This window comes from Perca fluviatilis, chromosome 3, assembly GCF_010015445.1.
Source record: "Perca fluviatilis chromosome 3, GENO_Pfluv_1.0, whole genome shotgun sequence".
Taxonomy (NCBI): domain Eukaryota; kingdom Metazoa; phylum Chordata; class Actinopteri; order Perciformes; family Percidae; genus Perca; species Perca fluviatilis.
In genome coordinates this window covers 19,099,165-19,113,627 of record NC_053114.1, presented here as the reverse complement: position 1 = coordinate 19,113,627, position 14,463 = coordinate 19,099,165, and the positions used below count along the sequence as shown (strand labels likewise).

The 14,463-nt window shown below is 36.7% G+C and overlaps 1 protein-coding gene across 1 annotated transcript; it reads right to left on the bottom strand.

The window, feature by feature from the left end:
• Window positions 1-4,564: 4,564 nt before the first annotated feature.
• LOC120555696 (interleukin-18 receptor 1-like) lies at window positions 4,565-9,362 on the bottom strand. The gene is made up of 10 exons (XM_039794661.1): window positions 9,131-9,362; window positions 7,516-7,771; window positions 6,906-7,086; window positions 6,576-6,720; window positions 6,427-6,492; window positions 6,191-6,314; window positions 5,856-6,001; window positions 5,429-5,572; window positions 5,133-5,285; window positions 4,565-5,050 (listed from the first exon to the last, which is right to left on the bottom strand). The coding sequence occupies exons 1-10, from the start codon at window positions 9,246-9,248 to the stop codon at window positions 4,689-4,691; spliced, it is 1,695 nt and encodes a 564-aa protein (XP_039650595.1). The 5' UTR covers window positions 9,249-9,362; the 3' UTR covers window positions 4,565-4,688.
• Window positions 9,363-14,463: the final 5,101 nt, after the last annotated feature.

Genomic DNA, 14,463 nt, shown 5'->3' with positions numbered 1-14,463 from the left:
GCACGCTTTTTGATATAATAAGCTTCAGGTGAAAATACTAAATATGACACAAACACAGTTTTCAAAGAGTACATTTAGCAGCTGAAAGCACAGTGCATCTGCTCCCTGCTTTAAGCTGTGGTAAGTGGTTAAAACCTATATTTTCTGGGACCAACCTGAATTTTCACTGGCCTGGTTTCTAATCCCAGCATACATCTGGCCTATATCTCATTTCCACTGTCTCTATTTCTGCTGTATCTGCTGTCACCATTTGCCACTGAAGTAAGATTTTACTAAGCTCTACTTAGTTAGTTTGGACTGTTTGGACTTGCTGTACTATACTGTACTACAGTATATATTATGTTCTACTACATGCTGCTGTACTATACTATAGCCTATATATTATGTTATACTAGATTAATACCTTTTATCTTGACTAATCTCATATCTCATACTATATCATAATTTACCATATTACACAATATTAGATTTTTGCATAATTTTCTATATTGTATTTATATTATCTCTATAATAATAAAGTCAAATACTAAGTACAATTGCTTAATCATATCATATATTAGTCTGGTGTGCACTGACAGAGACTTGCTGACTCTGCTGCTATTAACACCACTGTCACTCTACCTTATAAATAGTGTCTCCAAATGCTCTTATGCTGTAATTTCCATTTGTATATAATCATTTTTATTGTTATTATTATTATTATTTACTTTATCTAGTCATTATTGTCCCATTTAGGAAAAGTGCATTCAGTCAAACAGCTTTTTCAGTTAGGGCTGCTCGTGGGTGGAACTATTTCACAAGTCAAATAAGAAATATTAACACTTATGCCTCTTTTAAACTTAACTTAAATAAGTGCTAACAAGTAGTCAGCACTGTCAACATTCATTTAGGCACTAAATCTTGCTGCCATCTTGTCCCTTTGCTCTGCCTGTCTGTGATTCTTGTACTCTGCCTGTGAGATTGTCTGTTTCATTATTGTACAGTATAGTTAGGATATTCTTCTGTTGCATTTGTTACTTTCCCAGCAATATTGTTTTTGTGCATGTCTACCAAAGATGTTCCTATGGCTATTGTGGGGAGGTTTTGAGACAAATGAGCGGTTGAGTAAAGCACGGAGAAGCTTTTTTAACCAGTATGTCCGTTGCCTTGCTCCTAGATAGAAACTGATGATTGCTACAGTATCCAGGTTTCCATTCACATATTTCCACGTGCAGTTTAGAAAAAAACGTTCTCAATTGCACAAAAACATTTTTTTCTACTCTTATTTCTATGGAACTAACATTAGTGTAGCTAGCTAGCTACAGGTGATACAATCTTCCAGCCAGTACATATATGGTCGCTGGCTAGAACCTGTTGTTGTTTTTTATAGTCTGAAACCAAGACCAAGAACATTTTATCAGATTTTTAGTTTAGCTTTTATCTCTTTTTAACTTTTAAATCTATTTCATTGTCATGTTTTTATTCTTGCTTTGTCTTGTTGTCTTTTTATCTGTTTATTTATGGCTTTTAAATCTATTGTCTTAATTTTTCATAATTTTTATGGTCTTGTGTGTATTTGTATTTAATTGTTCATTATTAAATTGATTTTGTCTTATTTATGTTTTTACGGTCACTTCAACTTCACACTTATATATCTATATCTATATATATATATATATATATAGTTTAGTTTAATTTTATTTCTGTCATGCCAAACATTTGGCCCATCCCACATTTGTGGGGACACCACAAATTTATTTAGCAAAACGTCTTCTGGTCGCATATACAAATCATTCCAGGAAATACAACATACACGTACATACACACATACACAGCACAGCGCACACACACACACACACAACAAATCCTCATCTGCAGATCGGGTTTTAATATAAAACAAATGTTGACTAACATAGGCAAAAATATTATTTATTTAAGTACACTTCATACATATTTTTGCCCCAGGGCATCACAGTAAGTCATTTTATGGTACAGTACATGCAGTGATAGAGGAAATGGATAAGGATGAAGAGCAGCATGACAGTGACAGTACAATATTACAGTTTTTTACGATCGCTGTGACAATTTTTGAACAACTTTCCTAAATTCTTAAGACATCAACACATCTACAACACACAATTGGCAAAACAGTTAATTTCATGCCCAAAATCACACATTGAAAACTAAACTCCAACACTAATTTTCAAAATACAACAATTCACTAAAACAATACACTATGTCTACCAAAACAATGCAAACATGTCTCAAAATCAAATATACATGTTATCTTCCATCAGGAACATTTAGTCAATCATAACACAATGTCATACAAAACACTAACATCAGATGGAATTACAGAAACTGCATTATTTTATATGTGTCAGGTATGCCCTTATACATAAGACAATAATGATCATATTGATCATAGATTGTGTTTTACACTGCAGTTTCTCTTGAAGCCTCTCTACATTTTTGTTTTGTTGGGTTTAGTAAATGTATGCATTTTGTTTCTTTTGCTGCAGAAATGCTGAAGAAAAGATGAATGACCCATCTCAGAGTAGCTTTATAGAATGTACGGTTTATGAAAAAAAGTGGACAGAGAAAGAATTGTCCTGGTACTCGTCCTCCTCTCCCTCGTGCAGGAAGTTTTCTTACTTTCTTTGTGTTCATCTTTATTGTTCCTTTTACACACAAAATCAGCCCAAATAGGTCCTCTTTTACTGTATGTACTACAGTAAAACAAATGTATGTAAATGTTTCCCAAAGAACACTTACATAAAATCACACAGTGCATGGCAGGAAAATGTGTAATAATAAAGTAGGGAAATCCAGTTACACCATTAAAATCTAAAACAGGGATTTTAATTAATCAGCCACTATAAAAAGCAACACCTCAACATAGCTATAGCTAATGTGCTATAGCTAATGTGATCATGTATAGGCTACTAACGTAATAACAAGAAGCATTTTTCCATTTCATTTATAATTACAGTATGTCTTTGCAGCTGACAGGATAAGTTCCTTGTGTCAGCTTTCATACTAAAAAGAAAACTTATTGAGGGCAATTCAAGAATACAATATAGATAAGGGGTAGTGTAGAACAAGTCGATCATTATTGCAAATAAGAATCCCGACAGGGTTATGCAGGACGTCTTGAATCAGTCTGAAGGGGTTCAATTCACAATAATGTTGCTGATTCTGTTTCATCCACCCTCTCTCTCCCTTTGTGATCCGCTGATCAGCGGTATGAGCTTGGTATGAGTACACATATTAATTTTAAAACAATTTTATTGATTTAAAATGTGAAATAGAAAGAAACAGCAGGCAGCAGAATGCCGTGACTGACCAATCAGAATCAAGTATTCAACCAAGTTGTATAATAAATAAAAATATTAACCCATCAGATCCCCCGACCATTCCAATGGACATAACCTTTCTAGGATGTCTAGATCTATGATTACTGTCATCTGACTGCAAGCATGGCAAGTCCTTAAATAATAATATTGTTAAAGTAGGATACATAAATTGTGTTTAAACTGTGTGTAGTGTCAACATGAGATGTTATATCACTTATTTATGTCAAAATATTAAATGAAAGATTTATAGCTTTTACTCTGGATTCTTTTAAAGAAATGCATCCATTGGAATGGTCGGGGATGTCAATTTTCTTACAGTCAGCTTATAATGCATCCTGTTGATTACTGTATGTATGCAGATCACTCAACTCAGGACTTACCCCTTTGATTTTTTATCAATCATTTTGATAAAATAATACAAAATGTGTTTTAAGCGTGCACCATTTGCCCAAAGGGCCTAACCCCATTATTCATTGATAGTAGTAAACCATTCATACAAAAAAAATGAAATAAAAAAAAAATCATGTTTTTTGTTGTAAAAAGGTCTCCTAAGACTATTTATTGTCATTTTTGCTTTTCGGTGGTTTCTCTCGGTCATATTCTGCGGCTATTGAAATTGACAGACTTTTTTTTTTATTTCTTATGATTTATGAGTACATTTAGAGTAGAAATCCAACAAAAGATTGTTTTTTGTGTTTGAAACATAATTGGGTTCTGAATGGGTTAAAATTTTAAAAATGAATTATGACCGTCTTTAGCATGTCAGTAAATACATTTGTTTTCCTGAAATGTATTTTTCATATACTGCATTTGTAGTATACATTTATTAAAAGGAAGCTGTGGAATGAATTACTGTTGTAATTGTGTCATGTAATTCCGTGTGGACACGTAAATAAAATTATCGGTAACACTTTACAATAAGGTACACAAAAAAAATAGGTAATTAATGATTAGTTACTGTTTTTCAGAATGGTAGTTACAAATGATTAGTTACTGTTTTTCAGAATGGTAGTTACTGTTTTTTGAATGAGTAACGAATGATTAGTTACTGTTTTTCAGAATGGTAGTTACTGTAACTAACCATTTGTTACTCATTCAAAAAACAGTAATTACCATTCTGAAAAACAGTAACTAATCATTGACTACCTATTTTTTGTGTACCTTATTGTAAAGTGTTACCAAAATATCAATCCATCAATTAATCAATCAATATTAAAAGGTATAGTAAGTGATGTTAATCCAATACAGCGAATATCTCCTCACGGTCACCTAGCTCTCTATTTTCTATGTGCACTGAAAAAAAATCTGGTGTTCTGTGTAAATTGAAAACAAATACTGACTTGGCTAAACATTTTACAATGACATAACATCCTGGATTGTCTGAGGTAAAAGCCTTACTTTTGGAGCACGCTGCGGGGAAGGTAGGTAATAACGTAGCTGCTTCCAGAAGGAGGAGGAGGGCGGCATGGAGCTAATGCCCTTCCAGGTGACACAGTTGCCAGCCTCGCCAAGAAGCTGTAAGGCCTCTGGTAACGAACCTGATCTCAACACATCTGTTGTCTCAGTTTTGATGAAAACCAAGCGAGTCTGTCGCTCCACAAGGGCTTCATGGATGGCACTCAGCAGGCCAGATCCTGGACCAGGATCCGGAGAGGTGGGAACCAAAACCACCGTGCGACTCTGCTCTATACAGTCCAACACTGCCTCTGCTACCGCTGCAACCAATCAGAGTTCAGACATTAGCTTCATTAAGATTCGTAGGTAGATTTTCTTCAGAGTCTAACCTTTAATACGTACCTTTCCCCGGTAAGACGTCACGATCATAAAGACAGAGACTGTAACCAAACCTCTCTTCCAAAACATTCTCCAGCTCTTTTCTGTCATCTTCATGTAGTCCTGCGTCTGTGTTGCTCTTGTAACAGACCAAAAAGGCATCATAGCTCTTTCCATCTAAGCAAACAACAACAACAAACACAGTTTTGTCACTGCTGTCACATTGTGTGAAGTCCAAAGAAAGCACATAGGCTATACCGTATGTGCCTCTCAAACATATATGAAAGTTGGTGGTTTAAATTAAACAAAAACATGACTACCTGAGGTGCTGCTATGGCAGCCAATAGTGTCTCTTAGGAAAAGAGTGATGTTAATTTTGAACCTCACATAGATAACTACTGTCAAAACCATCACCAGCACAATACCGACAACGCCAAGAGCCAGGGAAAGGTAAGAAGGGCGAGCTGTAGGGAAATAACAGAGAGAATAAATTAATTCATATAGTAATTTAAACACTCATTGATTGGTAGTAGACTAAAAGGCGACAGTCACTTGAATATGATTAAAGCTGACTCTCACAAGCTTTCTGAATTATTTTTTTTTTTTAACTAAACAAATCATTTATTATTCCAAAAATAATAATTGCTAGTTGCAGCCCCAATCAAAAAGAACAACTTGATTGAACAGGTTTAAGTTTAAAGGCAAGGTTTTGAACACATGTTAGAGCTATCCATCCATCTTACTAACGTTTTTGGGCCAAGTTGATGGTGACAAAGCCTGAGAGTTCAGATGCAGATTGCAGTTTACAGGTGTAATTTTTTGATAGATCCTCCTCTGACACTTTTTTAAAGACGAGAGATGCTGTCATCTTTAATTCTCCGTCATTATTTTCCCTGAAAAGAAAAGAAAAGGAAAAAAGGTTAACTCTGATGTGTGTGTGTGTGTGTGTGTGTGTGTGTGTGTGTGTGTGTGTGTGTGTGTGTGTGTGTGTGTGTGTGTGTGTGCAGATATGTGACTACGCGATAACATTTGCACTCCCAAACCTATTTGTGAAAGCTGGTACATCTGTGTGAAATGTTTACCTTGTGAAATTGTAGAAAACTGGTAAGCTGTTGTCCGTTTCAACGAATGATTTCCCAATTAACCAGAATACCTTATCAAACTTTAAATACATAACAGCTTTACAATCAATCACCTTTGGTGAGCCTAGAAAAAGCAGAGTTTACACAACATTTAAAAGTAGTAGATTAGAAAGATAATAAATGCTTATACTTGTATATCCAAATGTGTGCATTCACGCTACAAGATTGAAGCTCACCCAAATCTACATGAAATACATGATTATTCTGTGGTTCTGTGATTGCGGCATCTTTCACAGGTTTTTCTGTGCAAAAAAAGGAGAAAACACTTTTATCTCTATTCTAGCATATAAAGATAAACATATTGTAAACAGTGCTGATTTCCTACCCTTTGGTTGGACATCAAGCACCACTGTAAAGGTCATGTTATATATTTGACCATAACACAGGTAAGATCTGGTACAGGTGTAGACCCCATGATCACTCTCTTCCACACTTGAGAAGTAACTGTCTTTTGGCAATGACTCGCCCTCCTACAAGATAGAAAATGAATTACATTAATGAAAATCAGCCTCAAATAGAACAAAACTCCAAACTCCCCCCAAACTGTGGTATGCTTTAAATGTTTAAATCTGATGGGTTACAACATGCAGTCAGAAGTCCTGACCACATTTCTGGAGATAAAATATCATATGATATATCTGCTGTGTTTACATACCTTGTGCCATATAATGCCGTTGCTGGTTATATTCGGGATGTTTGGAGCAGGTCTGTTTACATCAGGGCAATGCAATGTGCAGGTCTCTTGTGTGTAACATGTTGTAGGGTACTGGGTCATCTTTTCATACTCTCTGGACTGTGGTGTGAGAACTGTCAGCCTGAACCAGGTGCTGGCACTCCTGCCATGTCATCAAAGAAAAGATTAATATGAAGGTTTCACTTTACATTTGAATCATTACAATGAATGTGAAAGTAGAGACGGCTTTAAGGATCCGCCCGGTACTGTAAACTCATAAAGCATTGCAGCTAGGTGGAGACAAAACAATAACTTATGTATTAACTGTACATTTACAAATGTATCTCCAAAGCATCAAATAGCAATACCATAGGATTTTAGGAGCCTATCTGATCTATCTATCTATGACTCACTGAATAAAAATTTACAAAGATACTAATTCCAAAAAGAAATATACTCCTGTACCGTCATACTGAAATATGAAAGCCTACACAGTGTCAATGCGTTTTGTATAATATGCTAGGGAAACATAATTTTAGGATATTAGGATATAAAACAGGTCAGGATCATTGTAGGACTGACTGGACTTTACCCCTGAGAGCATGAGTAATTCCCCTGATAGTTTACAGAAGCACTAAGAATCACAAGGCTCCTCCCATGAACCACTATGCCCAACTGCCTCTGCTCAGCTGATGACACGTTGTTGGTCAGATCCATGTCCTGGGTGGTGTAACTGGTCCAGATCAGTTTGGCATCACCATGATCATACCCTCTGCAACTGGGGCAGTACAGCGCCACCATCTCACCTTCCTTGACATATATCTCTTTGGGTGCTGCACATTCTGCACCTGCAAATGAGTGTCACAAATGTCAGTTGATTTTAGTTTGTAAAACTAGAACATAAACTGACAAGTGGCTGATTAAAACCACTACCAGTGGAACTCTGGCGTCCTGCCCACTGTTAAAGTGAGGCTTGTATACAAACTGATTTGTCTATTGCACTGGTCCTTATAACCAGTGAGTTAGACTCTTGGTTGTAACCTCTCTTTATATAAATGTGTAAAGAGTTCACTAAATAGTTGTCTGTGTTATTAATTAGTTATAATGCTTTAGTTGACATTCTGGGTGTTGACCCCTGACCCATATGAAGTTAGAAAGGTTAATGATATGATCAAAGTTGCTTTGAGTGAATCTCTGTGTTTGCACTTTGTCAATTTTTACAGGAGTCATTCATTGGTTATGAGGCTGTTGTTATAGCCCCATAGTTACTATCAATTTCACTACAACTCCCACCGAGTACACTGACTAGCTGGATTTCTCTTCTCCTGTTTAAAACAAAAACCATGTGCCATATATTTGAATCTAATGAGAGAATTTTTAAGATGCCTGTGACTGGAAGTAGGACAAACATTTTTTTTTCCTGGGATTAAATGGTTCTAATCTCACAATCCAAATGTCTGTTAATGAACAATGTACTGCTGTCGACAAATAAGCAAATTTCTTCAATAGGGGATGTAGATTTGTTATTCAAAGAAAGTTGACACTTAAGTGACATTTCGATAAGACTTCCTCTGGTAATAGCGTACCTCATACTGGGTCATCTGTGAAACTGCATGAGCTTGGTGGATGTGACCGTTGTGAAAGCAAAGTGGGGGTAACCACATCCTAATTTTCTAAAGTCTTGTGATTTTAGTGATATGGAAAATGAGTCACGTTAGTGGAAGTCAGCAGTTCAAAATACCAAGTGATGTGCCAATGTATTTAAAATACAAAAGTGTTTGTAGTATTGGCATGTTTAATATACAGGATAATCACATATGCATGTCACAATGTAGCACAGAAACAGTCTGTGCCGTTATTATAATTTATTGTGTCGGGACCACTATGAAAATTACCCATATTAACTTTCAGGGGTTTTGCTCAAGTTGTGTCAAGTAGGCTACATTTACTCAAGTAGCCTACTCACTCTACTTACTGAAGTATGTACTTACTTATGTATGTACTTGCTTATATGATCCATTATTATATAGACTTCATTAATCACGGGAGGAAATTTAACAGTATTTAAAGTAAATAAATTAGCCTCACCTTTACCAGCTATAACAATAAAATGATGTACACATAATGCATCAATAATCTATCTATCTATCTATCTATCTATCTATCTATCTATCTATCTATTAAAACCACTAAGAGCATTTTCTTACCTGTTAATAATGTCAGAAGGCAAAACAGAGGGAGCAGAAGTACTTTCACCTTCATGATAACCTCTGGCCAAACAGTCTCCACATGCAGTTCTGCAGAGTTGAAGATTTCCTCAGTCATAAAAAGTGAAACTAAAGAGTGTCACGCAGTGCTACCGCAATGTTAAAGGTCCCATGACATGGTGCTCTTTGGATGCTTTTATATAGACCTTAGTGGTCCCCTAATACTGTATCTGAAGTCTCTTTCCCGAAATTCAGCCTTGGTGCAGAATTACAGCCACTAGAGCCAGTCTCACAACCAGCGTTCCTTAGTATGTGCCATTTCTGTGTCTGTAGCTATTGAGGAGGGGAGAGGGGCGGGGGGGGGGGGTGACAGGGGCGGGGGTGACAGGAGTCCTAAGAAATCCAAGTGGTGGAAAGTATTGAAAAATACTGAAATCGGTGACGCGAATTTCCCATTGCAGCCAATGTTAAGGGGAGACACTACAGCTGAATAGGGAAATATATTTTAACTAACAGATATCACCATGAAACTTCCCCAGTTGATTACTTACATTACAGATTGTTTTTTTGTTCGATTGCTAAACGACACTGGGCACAACTGAAGCCACATGTGCAAAACTCAAACTACAGTCTGCATTACCAACAGTCACCTGAACTAAACAGTTCAAATTTCCTACAAAACTCATTCAAAGCAACACAACTCTTCACACGTCTCAAAACAGGCTCAGTGCAGCCAAACACTATGAACAGTCCTCACTGAGATAACACACACCGTCACTCAGAACACACTGAGAGTAAAAACACTAGCGCCAAACACCAATACAGAAGTTACAGTTTTTTTTTTTGTGATTACTAAATGAAAGTGGGCACAACTGGAGTCACATGTGCAAAGCTCTAACTACAGTCTGCACAGCAGCAGTTCATGTGGACCAAACTCTAGTTCGTTTTTCATTGCTTGAACACAGTTTTCAAAACTCTACACACTTAGCCCATCACATTAACCACAACGTGCACAGCACTGTAGAATTACAGCACTTTTTTCAAATGCTAACACACTGCTGTCATAACTGTTAACCACACATTCAAAACAGAATAGATTTCAGTCTGGTGTCTATCAAACACTGCTGATTGCAATTTTAGCTGAAAGCCTAAGCAGGTGTCTTGTTTTAGACTAGTTAGTGAACATACACGGTATTTATACAGAGAAAGCTCAGAAAGCTTTTTTTTTTGTATACAGACATCAAATAAGAATGAAACAATTATACACTGTACTGTTTGAGAGAAACAGGTAAAAGAGCAAAGATACCAACATGTCCAGGTAAGATATCTGATATCTTTTTTCCCCAGTAATTCCATAAATTACCAGAGACAAAATACTATATTGAAGAAAACTGCTGATTTTCATTCCTTCTTGTTTATGTTACGTAAAAATTGGTATATTATAAAAGCTATATATTTTCCTTAAATAAACTATTGAGTAGTGTCAAGTCACTCAAATTGTTCAAACTGTAAAGATGAGAAAGTTTGTGATTTCTGTATTAGTGTTTGATTCCAGTGTTTTTACCCTCAGTGTGTTCTGAGTGACAGTGTGTGTTATCTCAGTGAGGCTTGTGCATAGCGTTTGGCTGCACTGAGCCTGTTTTGAGACGTGTGTGAAGAGTTGTGTTGCTTTGAATGAGTTTTGCAGGAGATGTGAACTGTTTAGTTCAGGTGACTGTTGGTAATGCAGACTGTAGTTTGAGTTTTGCACATGTGACTCCAGTTGTGCCCACTCGTTTAGCAATCGTTTAGCAATTGAAAAAAAAACAGTAAAACACTTTTAATATTTACAGTTTGAACAATTGAAGTTACTTCACACTACTCAATAGTTTACAGTTGAAACCAGATATTTACATACACTTCATAAAAAAACACAAAAACATTTATTTCTTTACTGTCATACATTAAATCAGAGTAAACTATTTCTGTTTTAGATCAATACATATTAACATATTTTTTGCATTTGTTAAATGTCAGAATCGAGCGAGGGAGAATTTTTATGTATTTTTTTTATCACTTTCATCAAAGTCAGAAGTATACATACACTTCCTTAGTATTTGGTAGAATTGCCCCGAAACTGTTTCACTTGGGCCAAACGTTTTGGGTATCCTTCCACAAGCTTTCTACAATAGTTTGCTGGAATTTTGGCCCACTCCTCTTGACAGAACAGGCATCCTACCTTTCCATGCAATCCGATATAATCCATGGAAGATACTGTATAATCCATAGCAAAGCACGTCATCTGCTGTATCCACAACAATCCATACGTGTTTGAGACATATTTCCTTCTTGCAGGTGTTCATGTCAAATCTTACACAAATCCATAAAAGCACTAAGATAGTTATTGCTAACGTCCGTACAAAGTATGCTAACCTAAATGTTATCTCAGAATTAAAAAGTAGTAATCCGAGTTTGTTGACTGTGCATCTTGAGCAGTTTGGTGGCCCTTAACCCTTAACCAGGGGCGGTTCTAGGATCAGACCTTTAGGGGACTCAGCCCCTAATGAGAATATGACACAGATACAGTGCCTTGCAAAAGTGTTAAACATTATATATTTATTGTTAAACAATAAATATACCTTTGTATTCAATTATAATTAAATTATCTTTATTGAGAAAATATTTCTTGTATTCATACTGTATACTGTACTGCAAAGTAACTTATCTGTCATACTGTTCAGTGTTTCCTCTATGTTGATTGGCAAGTGGCGGACCGCCACGGTTAAATTTCTCCCGCCACGGTATCAGAAATATATATACAAAAAGGCGTCTATCAGCAGTGATTATAAAGAACGCATCGACGGAGAATAGCGCAGACACGCGCTTCACAACGCGAGTGGGCACGCGCGCCACTCGGAGAAAAGGGAGAAAGAAAAAAGAGACAGGCTGTCCGGAGGACCCGGATGAGATGGCATGTGTACATTCTTGAGAACTGTAAGTCGTATAACTTATATTGTCAGTTCATGTAAGCCTGTATTAGTCTATAGTTCTCGCACATTTTAGTTTCACCTTCACCTGCTAGCTAAATTGCATGTGGCTGTTGATTCAATACAACGCCCTTGATATCATATCATGGCATAGGCCTAAACCGTGATTATTTCATACATTAATGAAACATATTGGGGGAAATTCATTCAACATAATTCACAGCCAAATAACAATTAAAAGTATGCTATTTGAACATTTATAACCTAACCTAACCTGGCAGGCACTGCCTCCGATTTGGTGTCTGCTGCGGTGCGCAGCGCAGCTCGGACCGTGCGCCGCTGCCCTTTTTTTCCTCCATAAACTCCGCTCTCAGCTGTGTGCAATGATTACAGCCAGTTGTAGCATGTATAAAGTTATATGAACACGTAGACAGCTACCGTCTACGTGTAGGCCTACTGCGCCTTTCACAGAGCGATCGCCCGGTGCTTTTCTTCTGATTCAGAACCATCCACGCCGTAGCCTACGTTACCGACTCTAGCTTTGCCTTCGGCCCATCGGTGATGCATTGCCCACACTTGTTACTCGAGACCGCTAGTTACGTTTCTCTGACAGAGGCTATGATTATTACTAAGCAACCAAGATGCATCTTCAACCACGCAAAAGATTAAAAACAAAACCATGAAAATCCGAGCGGTCAATATGACAGTGTATGGCCAAAATAGGTCAAAGTGATTGTATTTTCTTTGCCTTTTGTGTAATGTACAGTATATAAAAACTATTTGAAATGAAAATACAGACTCTTTTAGGAAAAGTCAGGTACCAGCAGGATTGTATTTTTTTATTAAGCAAAGTTATTACACATAAATTTCAAAACGGTTCAAAATGACCGTCCTGGCCGTTCTAGTGTAACCCAGCCTTGGAGTTATTTTTCCAAAAGCCAAGAAAAATCAAATGCATCCAGCAAGGCTGCCAACTTTGCCACTGAGGCAAATATGCAATTAGTTTCATTATGAATGGTTTCATATTATATATAGCCTACTTTGGGTTTTGGTTTCCCTATGAAGAAGTTCTTGTAAAATTAATTTTGTAGACCTACAGTTCCTCAAAAATACAGTTCAATCAAAACGAAATCAAAATATGCCTCATTGTGTGTAAATAGAGGTGAATAAATATATTTGTTTGTGTTGCAGCGAAGTGTCAGTTCTGTTTAATACGTAAAACATTTGCTAGGGCGAGTGCGCGACAGATCTGCCCCCACTGCTAAAAAAAATCCTAGAGGAAACACTGCTGTTCAACTGTGTTAGTGTTGCCACACTATCCTGATCATTATAGCAGTAAATAGGAACAACCAAATGTCTTCTATATAATTTAAAACAAATACCATGATGACTAGACCTTGGTTAGTTGTTCTTATAATGGATGTAAGTATGGTGAACAGCAAGCAAATATTGATTATATGTCAGTTACTGCCTTTTGCCTTTGCATGACTCCTTGTTTTTGGCACATGATACAAAGGCAGAGTACAGTAACTGCCAAACAAGGGTCAAAGGTCAATTTTGAACTCAAGATTTTTTTGCATACAAACATTTCTTCATTATAACAACTAGTTGTCACATTTTGGGAGTTCTACCTATAATACTTTTGTCTGGACAAAACAAAAACTTTAAAGTCATTTTTCTCAGTTTCACACTCTAGCGAGTTAAGGTCTTTTGCCTTTGCAGGGCAGTATAGTAAAGATAGTGTTTTTCACTTTTTTTTTATAGCTGTGTATGTAACCTCAGATATCTTACCTGGACATGTTGGTATCTCTGCTCTTTTACCTGTTTCTCTCAAACGGTACAGTGTATAGGCCTAATTGTTTCATTCTTACTGTATTTGGTGTTTGTATACAAAAAAGGCTTTCTGAGCGTTCTCTATATAAATACCGTATATGTTAAGAACGCTGTAATCAGCAGCCACGAACCAGGCTGCAATGTAAAATGCACACTGTCAGTTTGTGTCCACTAAAAGTGTTGTTTATTTTGCCACTGACAGGCTCAGATTGTTATTCTAAGTGTCTGATAACATTATGGAAAGGATCCCTACCGAGATAGACCTTTTTGTTAAAGAGTAAGATCCTTTTTGTTTAACGTAAAACAGACCCAAAATCAGCATCCCCAAACTTGCCAGACTGTCTATACAATAGACAGTATTGTATAGACAATACTGGGCCAATTTCAAAGATTGTTGTTCTCATCAGTCACAAGGGCGTTTTCACACATGAAAGTCTGGTATGTTTTGGTTTCACACTGCAGTTATGCAAGCGCACTAAAGATCTATAGCCTACGTGGCAAACCTACGTCCTGCCGTCATCACATACGTGAGCT

Excerpts from the sequence above, each read along its gene's own strand:
- LOC120555696 (XM_039794661.1), bottom strand. The coding sequence starts at position 9,248 with ATGACTGAGGAAATCTTCAACTCTGCAGAACTGCATGTGGAGACTGTT. Across the intron at positions 5,286-5,428 it reads CTGCCATAGCAGCACCTCAG|ATGGAAAGAGCTATGATGCC; the intron begins GTAGTCATGTTT and ends TTGTTTGCTTAG. Across the intron at positions 5,051-5,132 it reads TGACGTCTTACCGGGGAAAG|CGGTAGCAGAGGCAGTGTTG; the intron begins GTACGTATTAAA and ends GATTGGTTGCAG.